Here is a 13,253-nt window from a genome sequence, read left to right on the forward strand (position 1 = left end):
TTGGCCTGCAGTTTTGGAATGAGTTGAGTGTTATTTTCTAAAATCTTTCTGGTAAAAAAAACCCAACAAACACATAAAGTCTGCCATATGGAATATGTTGCATTTGAAACAAATTTTGTCAGCTGAACTTCAGAGTCTGGCTGTTGTCAAACAAACTGAAAATAATAAAATAATTGTTAAGAAGTCAAGCTCTCTTCCTATGGAAATACCACTTACTCGTTCCTATCTAGGGTGAACATATTTGGGTAGTACAGGAGTGTTTTTTAAATGCTGTCATTTTTGTCATTGCCTACCCTGATGCTTGGCTGTTGTGAAGTTCTTCCACAGTGAAAGAGTGCTGCGGACCAGGACCTGGGAAGAGGCAGAAAGGTTCTGTGAAGCACTTGGAGGCCATCTGCCTAGTTTTAGTCATGCAGAAGAAATCAAGGCACTTCATTCTATCCTGAGAAAAATAATCAGGTAACAAACTAGCCACATGCTAAAGTTTTGATTTCAGTCACATTCTGCAGTAGTTCGCAAATGCTGCTGCTGACCCCAAATGGCAAGTATGAGATAGTGTGCTGCGACTTACGTTTCCCACAGTAAAAACAGCTAGATGTGGCATTTGAACTGCTGGTCATGTCACTGCCTTCCTGGAAAATGTCAAGGGAGTACAGCTTGGGCAAATATTTCACATTGCTAAAGGGAGCAGAGGAAAAGAGAGAATTGCTTTGAGTATCTTCTATTACATGAATTTAAGTCTGTGGTGTTATAACGAAGTATCTCCTCCTTTATGTTGAATGTTGGCATAACTATATGATAGTTGTTCCTATTCTTTACTGATACGTTCTTTAGAGATGAGTTATTATTTCAGTTTTTCAGATAGGTCTCATCTTTATTCATGAAATGCTTCCTGACTAAACTGGGTGCTGTCTTTTGAATATGTGAATAATATAGTGTCCAGCAATCTGGTTGGCATGGATCCCATTTGGCATAACTACAATAACACTATATGGGCATTAGATGGGTGTGTTGAGTTTTCTGATATCAACAAATTAAATGCTACATAATTTATGAGTCTAAGGCTCTATTTTTAATCAAAGGAACTGTCACTGCAAAGCTTTATTAGGCATTGGTGTGATGTCAGATCCTTGTGTAATATGGGGTTTCTTTGATTGGCAGCCTTGTTTTTTCAGAACTTTTGCCAGCTTAAACTCAGATGCTGCCAGTTACGTGATCTAGATTTTTTTTTCATCAACAAACTAAATTGGGATTATTTCAGAAGCTGCCAACATACGGCACTGCGATTAAATTTTTTAAACATGATGACTGAAGAGATACCTCCTTGAAAACCCAATGAACTTTTTTTAGAAGTGCACAAGTCATGAAAATTACTCAATGTCTATGTTAATAAAAGACAAAAACAAACTTGTATGCTCTATATATAGATGGTTTCGCTTGTATAAAAGCCACTTGTGATTCCTTTGCTGAAGTGACTGAAATCCCTGAAATAAAAATTAGTGCACAACTTATTTTTAGCTGTAGATCTTATTATAATGTTTTGCAATTACAAATTTTGGTTTTGCAATTAAGAATTTTGTTTTCATGTACCTAATCTACTATGAAAAAGAACATGAATAGAGAAGTAACTTTCCTTCTTTCCCTACAAGTACATGGAGCTACTTTTCAGGTTACAGATTATCTGAGGTATTAATTATAGTTAATGGCCATTTTTTGTTAGGATTTTCAGGGTGGAGACTTTTTCTGCCTTTCCAGAAAGTTAGCTGATGCACAATGCTACTACATTAGCACTTCCCATTTTTCAGAAAACATGAACTTAGTCTGGAAGAAGGAAAGTCCCAGTATTTCAGTATTATTCTACCAGACTGTAAATAAGGGGTAATATATTGAGCCCAGTATAAACTGACTTTGCAGTCAGTGATTCAGTAACTGCATATGTCAAATATAACTCAAAACACAGTATTTTCATCTGGGTTAATACTTTTTCAAGCACTGCAGAACTTCATGAACAGAAATACTACATATCTGATATTGCCTGAAGTCTTTTAAATAATGATTGTTTGTTTAGATAACATAATGAAGTGTTTGAGTTATTTACGCTTTCAAATTACTCAGAGGTGGTGATTATATATATAAAGTATTTTGGAGATCAAGAGTCAGGGGCAGCTTGTCTGAAAACAAGCTCATTTGAGAAAGGAGAGAAGAAACCAAGAAAATTATTTCACCAAGAACAAATAATTTAGGTAACTAAATAACTAATAACTGGGAGAAATCATCCTAAAATAATGTTAGATGTGATTAGCTGCTAGAGTGCACTGGCATGCAGTTTGTCAGTGTTCTCCACATTCACTCAGTGCAAACTCTGACCTAAACTGTTCATTCAGTGCACTCAGTTCAACTTGGGGAAGGAGCCACACCTTGGCTTTTTTGGTTTCGGGTTTTTTCCCCTTGCACAGTTCTCTGGTGACTCATTGAGAACTGTTTGTTTTTAAATGTTAGCAAAAGTCAGTTTGGTTCACCAGGAAAAGGGCAGCTTGCCTAGTCCATTCTGTTCTTTACTCAGATTCCACCTTAGAGGCAAATAAGAGCTAGAATTGCTCCAGCCAAGTCAGGCAATTGCCATTGGAAAGGAAAACAAAATCTGGCTGCCAACCTTCCGCTTTCTGGAAGAAACAGGAGATAACCTCTTTTCACTTTGAGGGACGTAATACAGGCAGAACAGATCTGGTTCAGTTGCTTCCGTTCATTTAGGATTGTTTTTGTGAGCATTCTGCATCTTATAGCTGGCAGCAATGCTGGCCACAAGGAGAATAACAGCTTGATTTGGTTAGAAATAACATTTCAATGAGGACACCTTACTGGAAAGAAATCAGTTGCCTTTTATATGCACAGCTCTGCTGCTGTAATTGTTCTGAATCTAGAAAGCCTCACTAACACTTGAGTTTTCAAGAAAAAGTTGATCTTATTGTCAACATACTTGCCGAAACAGCAGTAAAGCTGAGATTCAAGTTTTAATTGCATTAATACAGCTTCTCTTTTCTTCCACTGCAGAACAGGTGATTAGCAGGGTGGGGATTCAGTTAGTGGCAGTAGTCTGTTACAGAGGGAAGAACAAGGGGTCAAATAGGTTTCATGTATACTTTTAGGCCAGCACTGCCAAAGATGAATTGGTGCCGCCTTAAATTGCACCATTAGGCATTTGGCCCCGATGTATACATCTTGCCTTCTGTGAAGTACTAGGTTGAACTACAAGCCACAGCAACTTCACTTAGGCTCTTAATCCTGTGTTGGAGCTGACATAAGGGACACAAAAGATCTTTTTTTCTATTTCAGCAGTTAGAATATGACAGTAGAAAAACTACTGGTTTATAGTCTCTTCACATTGATCTAAACTGTATTTATTACTTCTGTACAACATTGGCTTTTAAGAAGTTTTAGCTCTGTGTGAGAGAAAAGCCACAGGTATTCTGCAGGGATTGCTGGAGATTTAGGGTCTTTCATTGTTAATCAGTGTGGAGTCCTTTGTAAAGCCCAAATTGCACATATTTTTTAGGTTAAAACTCAGGATAATCTAGGTTTTAGAGGTGGTTCCAGGAATGTCACTCAAAGAATACTCTGGCACTGATAAATCCATGTTGATGCCAGTCCATAGGATGAATTTTAAATGCTTTGCAATGAGGAGACAGATAAGCACAAGCAAATTCCTTGCTGCAAGCTTAGTTGCAATAGAGAGTCTTAATTCATACTAGTCTTAAGTAGTTGGCAGAATTCTTTTTTGTGATGAGATGATAGCGTAATTTCAGAAGGCTATCAAAAGGCTTTACTTAGCCTTAAAAGTGCTATGAAGGATAATGTAGCAGTTACTGAAGTACTCATGGTCATGTCTGAACAGTTCCAAAAGAAGCAAAAAAAGTATGTTGATGTTTAAGTGCCCAGTCAGATGGAAAACATTGTTATGTGTGCAGACCAGTATGGTAAACTGGAAGATAAACTGGAGAAATTCTTGACCTGGGACACATTTTATTTTTTAAAAAAATTGTTACATAAAAGCCAAATATAAGTTGAAAGACTTTGAAAAATTGTTCTAGTTCTTCAGTTAATTACTGCAGATCCTTTTGAAATTAGTTTCTCAAGTTTTCTTTTTAGTAGATATTCTTCTATGATGATCAGTTGTTTAAACAACACTGAGCCTGTAGGTGACGATTAGGAGGGGATAGTTAAGCAACGTCTGATTCATAATTGGAAAGAACAGTCACAGAAAAATAAAAAGCCGCTTAGCTGCTTGACAGCTGTGAAAGTTTGGCTCACAGTTTTCCCTCTGGAGTGATATGGGGCATTTAGGCTCTTCAGAGGCTCCTTAGTGATATCATTAAAAGACTGAAGACTATTCAGTACGGTAAGATCAGACTAGTGTGATCACACTATCACTCCAATGTCAGAAAATTAATACTGGGAGTTGGGAAAAAAAGCCCAACCCAACCAAAAATGAGATACCGTGGTGGCTGATGCTTTTCTTTCCAATGGGAACACACCCTACAAAATAAAACACTGTTGCCCAGATACTCTGGGCTAAGCTGTTGTTTGTCGGTGCTGCACTATTTCAGGTTCAATTTAGCATCTTTATGGAGATATGTGTGGAAAGGTAGTGGCGCAGTCTTACCAAAGAATTTCTTAACATTGCCCTGTGATTTCATAACATTGCTTATGCAGGTAAGCCTAGGTATGAGTCCATTCCTCCATGTAATGAAATTATTTTCATAAACTTTTTATCTTCTGTCTTAAAATCACTTTGTCAGCACTGCTTTTTTGGGAGCCTTTTCCAAACTCTGACCTCTGCTGGTCAGACATCTGTTTCCAATTTTGAGCCTAAATTTGTTTCTGAGCTGTGGTTCCTTCAGACACAATGTCCTTTTTGCTCAAATAGCACCTCTGCTTGGGGGTTTAGTCTCTTGATATATTGTAAAGAATAATTTTATCCTTTCATTGTCTTTGCCAGGGCTAGGCAAGTAAATCCTTAATTCTTGTTAATAACCTAAACTCTCATTTCCTCAAATATCCTATAATTCCTCCTCTGTATTTGGAACAGCATGAATTTATGGAATGGTACTCCTGATACAGTTTTACAAGAATCCTGTACTGTGGTGTCAGTCTATCGCTGTCAGACCACCTTGATGAGAGTGCCTTTTCCACAGCTCTATCGCAGTAGGGTTTCACATAGCCTGTGATTTCATAGAAAACTCATGGTCTTTCTCCCCTTTGCTCTTCCAATTAACCGTTGTTCAGAAAAGTGTTTGTTGCCTTTTTAGGGCAGGGTAGTGGATTGGAGTGAATTATTATAAACTTCAGTACCTAGCACAAAATTGATATTTTGAGAAGTAGAGGCTGCAGTACAAAACTAACCTTGCAGTTTGACTAGCATGTATTTAATTTTGTTGTATTATCCTTATCTTCATATGGTAGAGGCTGTTAATGTGGATTTAAGTATTTACATTGTAAACCTATTTTGGGGGGCAACTTTGTGTCTTGGAGCATAGCTGAAGCTTTGAATTTGTCACTTGCCATTCTTTTGAATGCCATTCTTTTATGTAAGCATCGGAGTTAGTGGTGTTACATGCTCGTTTATGACTATGCCTCTTCTGTGAAAGTGCGTAACTGAAATATGTGCCCGTGCTTGGTTTGTTTTGTATCACTGACAAACATAAGGGAAATACAAAGCCAGTTATTCTGTATGAGTAGTTCTTGTGTGGTTTGAGGAAGGGTGTATTTGAGCTGGTGGTGCAGAGAGAGATGATCTGATATCGACAAGAGAAAGAGAGGCAAGCCAAATAGTGCGTATGATTTTGGAAGAAAAGTGTAGAAAAGAGACCTTTATATTGAGTGACAACTGATGGAGTGATGAGGCAGCAAACAAAGGAATTACCTGATTTAGTTAGTTTTCTCTATGATCAGGGAAAGACAACTTACAGATCTTCTTAAAGAAAAGTGCAGAAGAGGTCCTAGCCCTTATACCCGTTCTCTCTTTGAACTGCTGCAACTTGCAGAAATAAAGCTTTGATTTTGCTGCTTGATCCTAAGTAATGCCATGACATAAGTCAGTCTTTCTATTAAATAAGATGAACCATAAACTTGGTTTAAGATTTTATCTTGTTTATTTACAGCAATGACAGATGGGTATGGATTGGAATGAATAAGAGGAGTCCAGATTCTTTGGGAACCTGGCAATGGAGTGATGATAAACCTGTAAGTTGACTTTTAATCCATAAATATCATGTCCTGATTTGTTTCAGTTTGGACCGGATTGAAAACAAACTGATAAATATTTTAATTAAAATATGGCAGATCCTTCAACAGATGAATAATTCAGAAGAAGATTGTGCACTTAAGAGCTGCCATCCCAGCAGATTTCTAATTAAAAACATATCTTTAGTAAGATTAACCCTGATTTCTGTCTGTATTGCATTAAAACATTTCAACAGAAATATAGTAGTAAACATCTAAGAACTGGTGGAGAGAATAAGATGCCTTCATGCCTCGACAGAGGGGAGGGTTTATCATTTCATCTCCTTGCTGTGTCAGACTTCTCCAAAAATATCTTCTTCACTGTAACTGATTTGCCCGAAATTGTGAGTTCTTTCCCTCTCCCTTGCCATAATAACAGGTACATAGTAGCTGCCATTTAACACATATTTTAAAAGTGATAAATGTAATGGGATCCCAGGTTTGAACAGTTATCTCTGGGGATTACCATAACAAAAATAGTTGTAAAGTAATAATTGCTTCATCCTGTTATTCTGTAGGTAACTAGTGTCGTTATGCCGCTCGATTATCTGGAAGACGAATATGATACAAGAGACTGTGCTGCATTAAAGGTTAGTTTCCAGGTTTCTAATAATAGCATGCATATTTTTACATGGAAGTACTTTGAAAAAATACTTCTGCCAGCCATATATTGGATTTAGGTTTAGTGCTGGGATGTTTTCTTTGCATCGTGAAAAAGTTACTAGTGTTCCCTTTATCAGTCTACAGCTATTACTGATTTTCCCTTATTCAAGCAATTTTTTATGTACCAAGTGCTGTGCTAATGGTAACCTTTCGTAAGACTTCTTTTGAACTGCAGAATACTTAGTAACAATGCTATTTTCTATTGCATAATGCCATACCGTGTATGTCTTGTATATTACACATAACACTTAAGGATGTAACACGCAGTGTAAACCGAAAAAGTAAACAGAGCCCTACTAGTTTTTTAAAACTTAGATTAGTTTTTCTGAACTGCAAATTAAAAAAAATGTTTGAAGCCTGAAGTAGGGGAATGCTGTAGCCAGGATAGAGTGTGTGTTTGTGTTTATTGTGTGTATTTCCTTGTTTACTTGCAAAGTTAGACTGTAAGTGGCACGTCTGGTTTCTGATTCAGGCCTCTGCTTAATTCCTAGTTCTTCATTGCTTAATTTAGTTTTGATGGCATGAGTTTTAAAATGGCCTTTAACTTTTCTGAAGCATCACCTGATTTTTATGAGATCATTACAGTACCGTCCACTCTTTTAACTTAATCAGAATCACCTCAGCTTTTAGGATTTACTGAAGGAAAGGATAGTTGCATCCTTTTGTTTCTGTTGACAGCCATTTCCCCTCGTGCTCTTTTCCTGTGTTCGTGATCCCAGGCTGAGAATCTGTTGGCATTAAGCTACTAAGGATTTTAGACAAGAGGAGAGCAGTTTGAAGGGGCCCTTTACCTAACCGCTTCACAAGACTGGCTACTGTGGGGAGTTACAGTTGTATCTGCTCATTTTTTGCAAAATAAGTTGTGAGACTAGCACCACAGTAAAACACACTGACTTTTCCAAAGTGCCTTTTTAATAGTTTCATTTTACATTTCAGAGGCCTATGCCATACTCACTCAGTTCTCTGTTTCTGCTTTTATACAGACCTCGCAGTTTTCAAGGAGATCGTTTTGGAGATTTTATTTTCATGAAGGCAGAGACCTGGAATTTTACTTCAAGCCTTTCGATTGTGAAGCTAAACTTGAATGGGTCTGCCAGATAACAAAAGGTAAACTGCTGTTATATCCATTTATTCATATAAAAGAGTTTATTATCACTGCATTGACAATTTTGCCTAAACTCGGAAACTTCACAAACAGTATTTTATCATTTCCTCTCTGAACTGTTAAGAGAACAGCACATGAGATGTCTCGCCTGTGTCACATACAAACAGACATGCACTTAAAACATTCAAAAATGTATCGGAAAATGACCATGAGGAGGATGCAGTATCACTGCTCCCATATTCTGTCTTGTCCCATGAAGTGAGAAGTGGCTTCCTATTAAGTGAGGTGATATAAGCCACTGAGTTGCAGCATTTGTGGACTTCACTTAATTTTTCTTAGTGATATTTGTTACTACAGAGATCTTGGGTCTACAGTTTGCTTCAGCCTTAGGTGAGTTAGCTGCCTTCTGGTAAAACTGGTGTACTAACTCTTCGTTATAGTGAGACAGAGGACTGGGAATACAAAAGAATGTCATGGCATATCTGCACAGATCCACATTTCTCCATGCAGTATGAAAAGTACTGTAATCCAGTAGGCTTTTACATTTTGGTTCTTCGTTAAAAGGCATTTCAGGGGATGAAACTTCCTTGTTGTGGGGAGGTAGTGATAGACTGAATAGTTTGTATTCTGCTTGGAAGAAAAAAACCCACAGATATTTAAGATTGAGGCGTGCCAAACTCCCATTAGTTTTACATCAGCTTACTTTATTAAACTTGTGTATGTTTTCCTTTTCCTTTTATTTTTTTTCTATTATGCATACTGAGAAGCATGAGTACAATTCATTGTTTCTATTATTGGTGACCACAGTCTTGTAGAAGGTAATCTTGAAGTAACTATTCCTTTTTTCCTGGACAGGTAGCACTCCAAAGACACCTGAGTGGTATATACCAGGTAAACTGACTTTTTGCATATTCTGCTACATGTATATAGTTGTTAATTATTTTGTTAGTTTTGTTATTTTATTACTGTAATACCTATTTGATACCAGCAAAAGTCATGACTAGTTAAATTTGATTCTGAGAGAGCTCAGAATGCAAGGAGTGTTGGCTCTTTCCCAGTATCAAACTGAAATTTCCTATTACATTCAGAAAAATAGTGAATGAGTTTTTCAGAATTGATTTCTTATGCATGTGGTATTTCTTCTGCATAGATGAAATTGGAATTCATGGAGCCCCACTTGTTGTTGATGGAGCAGAGCTGTGGTTTGTACCGGATAAAAACCTGAGCTTCCAGGAAGCTATTTTCTACTGTCAGAAAAATGATAGTGATTTAGCCTCTGTGGACTCTTACCCAAAACTTCGGACAATACTGTCTCAAATAGAAAAGGTAAGGGGGTGTAATCTGTCTAACAGATACTTTCCACTAATGGGAAATTTTCTTGCCAGTTTTTTCAATATTAGAAAATGTTAATCCTTAATTTCTTTATTTTTCTTGGCCTTAATAGTTTTTAATTGTACTTAAAAGGAAAAGAATGAGTTGAAAGAGAATTATTTTGATGTCAGTTTTGTAAAAAAAAATTAAATTTAAGAGTAGCCTTAACAACATGGAGAAAAAAAAAACAACCCAAAACCACTGCCTCCGGTTTTTTTCTAGTAGTTGCAGGGGTCCATCTACATGGCATATTGGTCTTTTACTGTATCCTTTCCTATTGCTGAAGAATATTAATTCCTGCATATTTTAGAACATTTTAAAGCAAAATTAATTTTGTCATTGATTTATCCTTAGTAGAGTCTGGAGCTCTTTCTCTATGGGTTGTAAAATACTGGGGTTTTTTTTCTTTATTTCCACAGTTATCAAACAGTGAACAGAAGTGGTGGCTGAAGTTCATTGATTATGGCTACAGCTATCATTCACCGTATGTAGAATAATTATGGGATGCTTTATTGTAAGCTTTTTTTTTTTTTGCTTTTTGGGAATATATTTAACTAGAATAGTTTCCAAAGGAAAATAATTTATCCCCAAAATTGTAAAAGGTTACTTCTGTATCATCTCAAAGAAGTAAGAAAAATAATTTGAACTAATCTGGAAAAAAATTCAGCATTATTCAGTGACCACTGTTCTCTGCTTTTGTTCACATGTACTTGCATCTGTTCTTGCTGTGCTAAACTTAGGTCATAGAGTACCTAAAACAGAGGGAGCAGAACTATGTAGTGCATATAGCAGTTAAGACAGTATGGGTGTACAATTAGAAAGTGAGTATATTTCAAAATATTATTGAAATATTTTAATTAACTGCCAAATTCGGGGTTCTATTCCCATTACAAGCATTATCGGCATCAAAAGTTTAATTCATAATAACTTACTAATAACTGAATTCATAATCTCATTTCCTGTGCATCTGTCAGAGCCTCTGTATTTCAGGCTGTCTTGTCATGTGAATCGTTGAAATCTGTGGTCTAGTAGCTAGTGTATTGGGTTGATCTTTGACATACCTTTATTGGATTTTTTTAAGCCTTCTGTGTTCTGTTAATAATAGGGGAACTGAAAAAAAAGTTCTGAAAAAAATCCTTCTGTTGGCTCTGAGGACATGAGAAATACCTGAGAACAGAGAATGGGAAATGTGTTTAAGACATCACTCTTCCAGTTAGGCAGTGCCAGAGTCTTGAAGGGCTTATATTACAGCCCTGCAGAGCTGAGATGATTCACAGCAAACCTGCATTGTGCCGTTCATGGCTGCAGCGAGTGATCGGTGGCTTCTTACAAGGACAATTCTTCACTTTCCAGAATACTATAGCAGTATACTACTGTGAAAATAAAATGGGCCGCTGCCCATTCTCCTCACTTGTCCTGACAGTGTGCTGCAATTGCAGCATGGTGATAAATACCCTCCTACCCTCGTTCTGCAGATCTCAACAAAATTTATTTGGGCACAATACATACCTACTGAACCTACGACATATTTGTTCCTAGTCTAGTTTTTTTCACCCTCTGACCTTTCCAGTGTTGTAGGGCATCTCTTAGAAACAGTTACCAGCCCAAATCTTTGTTTGCACTGGCTCTGTTGCTATCACAGTTTCCACTTGAAGATCACATTGGATTGGAGATTGACTCTGAAATATTTGTATCCAGTTTACAGTTATTTTCACGCTTCCATGATCGATTCCTGAGAGATTGCTGGTATGTTTCCAGAAAGAACTGGTATAGAGGTAAGGCTGTTTCTACTTTTTTCACTCCTTTCTGTCATTATTGGGGGGAAAAAAAAAAGTAATTACTGTTCTGCCCAAACTCTTACATCGAATGCAAATTGATGTAGAATTAGGAGTGAGTGGCTTCTTGATAATCTGAATTTTGAATCATTTATTTCTTACTTATGGTAGAAGCCATGGTAAAATTTCTTGAACACCAGAGGCAAACCTGAATTCAGATGACAGATTTTTGTGATTGATCGTCATTTTTTGTGACATTAATTAATCAGGTGAAATCTGGTTTTGGTGTTTGCCTTTCTGTGTTTATGCTACGTACTCGGGACTCAGGAATTTAAGTCTTAAAGTTGTTTTAATTAGAGGAGCTTGACTGAATACTTGCATATGCATCTGGAGGTGCAGATTTCACTTGGTAATGGAGTCATACTGGAAGAGGTACACAAAGCAATGGAAATCCACGGTACTTGAAGCTTCGTATTTTTCCATCATTTTTTTATATTGGGGAAAATGCATAATCCTTGGAGTTCCTCTTGTCTACTACTGTTTCCACTTTAAAGCACATTTTTCCCATTATTCTGTTGTATGCTGCCGATCTGTTTTCACCCCTATTAGCCAAAAATGGCTGCTGACTAGGAAGCCAGTCCAGTTATTGTAGGAGTGATGTAGAGCAGTACAGGCCAGATTCTTTTTAGCTTTAATGACCTTTTGGTCACATACTCTGTATGGCAGAATATGAGATTAGTCCTCATATTCCAAATCTTATTTCATGATTTTTCTGTTTTGAAGCTGTCTCTGCCTATATGAAGTGTTACTACTGGAAGTAAGGGATCAGACTCTGGATCTTTAGGAATAATGTATTACTGTCTGGCATAAAGCATTTACGTTTGTCTTTTGCTCTCATGTTCCTTTTAATGCTTTAGATTGCATAGTACTTCACTGTGGTTGCACTGAGAAGGACTTCACGTCAGACTGGTCTTTGTCATGTCATGAAGTACGGATGGCAATTGGAGTGTGATAGGCCTTACCACGTAACTTTTTTTACAACTTCTATTTCTGCAGACTACCCAGTTAACTGTAATGTGAAGCTGCCCTTCATCTGTGAAAAAAATAATGCCTCCTTACTAGAGAAACACGATCCCAGTTACCGCCCAGTTAGAGGAAAATGCCCAAAAGGTTGGGGTCGGTTCCGGAATAAGGTACAGAGATAATACAGATCAATCAAACTTACCTGTTTTTCATAATCCATTAAGCTAGAGTGCCTGGCTGAAAGAGGTGAGGAGGTAGCCCCTGTGTTCAGGAATGGACTAGGAGGTGGCTTTTGAAAACTGTGTGTACTGATTAAAATCAAGTTCCCCACTTCGCTGTCTCTTATTCAGGACTGATGATTTCTTAATTTCAAAGCAGTAACTTTCAGCCTTTCAATGCAAGTTTAGGTCCAAGAACATTGGTTATATTGTCTAATCTTGGGCTCTGCTTTGGAGGAAGGAAGAAGTGTCTTGATTCTCTCACTGAGTAATCATAGGCAGGCAGCAAGCTGGCAGGCACTCTACTTCCTAAGTTGCCTTAAGGACTTAACTCACTTAAGAATTAGAGGCAGCTTTTAAAAATGAACCAACAGGTCAGAAGCCATAGTGTAGTATATAGTATATAAAACATATACTATGTTTTAAGGCAGTCATCTAAAGTTTTAGTGAGAGTGCTGTTACTTTGCCCGCTGTTATTCTGCCCATAAGGACTGTGTGTCAGATCTGCATATTACATTGTGCCAAGGTTTGCAAATCTACTTCACATCGTTGCAGAACATAGCTTTTGAGTTCCCGTGTAGTTTCTCCCAAAAGGTTATTATTACAATACAGGTTCCTGGCCCAACCCTATCTGACTTCAGAGTTCACGTGTGAATTCTCATTCTTAAAACAGTACATGATCTTGATGTAGCCAATTAAAAATTACTGAATTCTAATCTTCAGTGAATGGGGAGTTAGTCAGTGGGATTATTTTATATTTAGCTGTTCTGTTGAATCTAATAAGAAATGTGTGTAGCTAGGATCAGTTCCCTTGCTTTC

The 13,253-nt window shown here is 37.2% G+C and overlaps 1 protein-coding gene across 8 annotated transcripts in view; it reads left to right on the plus strand.

Annotated features, from left to right (window-relative positions):
- LY75 (lymphocyte antigen 75) overlaps positions 1 to 13,253 on the plus strand; it is a 90,511-nt gene that overhangs the window by 17,195 nt on the left and 60,063 nt on the right. For all 8 annotated transcript variants that reach the window (XR_013929971.1, XR_013929972.1, XR_013929973.1 and 5 more), the window contains exons 13-21: positions 317 to 459; positions 6,159 to 6,240; positions 6,798 to 6,869; positions 7,926 to 8,049; positions 8,903 to 8,938; positions 9,198 to 9,373; positions 9,838 to 9,902; positions 11,117 to 11,193; positions 12,250 to 12,386. Coding sequence is in view for 1 of the 8 variants with exons in the window: in XM_080399135.1 (XP_080255261.1) it covers positions 317 to 459; positions 6,159 to 6,240; positions 6,798 to 6,869; positions 7,926 to 8,049; positions 8,903 to 8,938; positions 9,198 to 9,373; positions 9,838 to 9,902; positions 11,117 to 11,193; positions 12,250 to 12,386 (912 nt within the window). In the remaining 7 variants the exon portion in view is untranslated. The remainder of the gene's footprint in view (positions 1 to 316; positions 460 to 6,158; positions 6,241 to 6,797; positions 6,870 to 7,925; positions 8,050 to 8,902; positions 8,939 to 9,197; positions 9,374 to 9,837; positions 9,903 to 11,116; positions 11,194 to 12,249; positions 12,387 to 13,253) is intronic.

Source organism: Falco punctatus (genome assembly GCF_963210335.1).
Source record: "Falco punctatus genome assembly, chromosome: 8".
Taxonomy (NCBI): Eukaryota; Metazoa; Chordata; class Aves; order Falconiformes; family Falconidae; genus Falco; species Falco punctatus.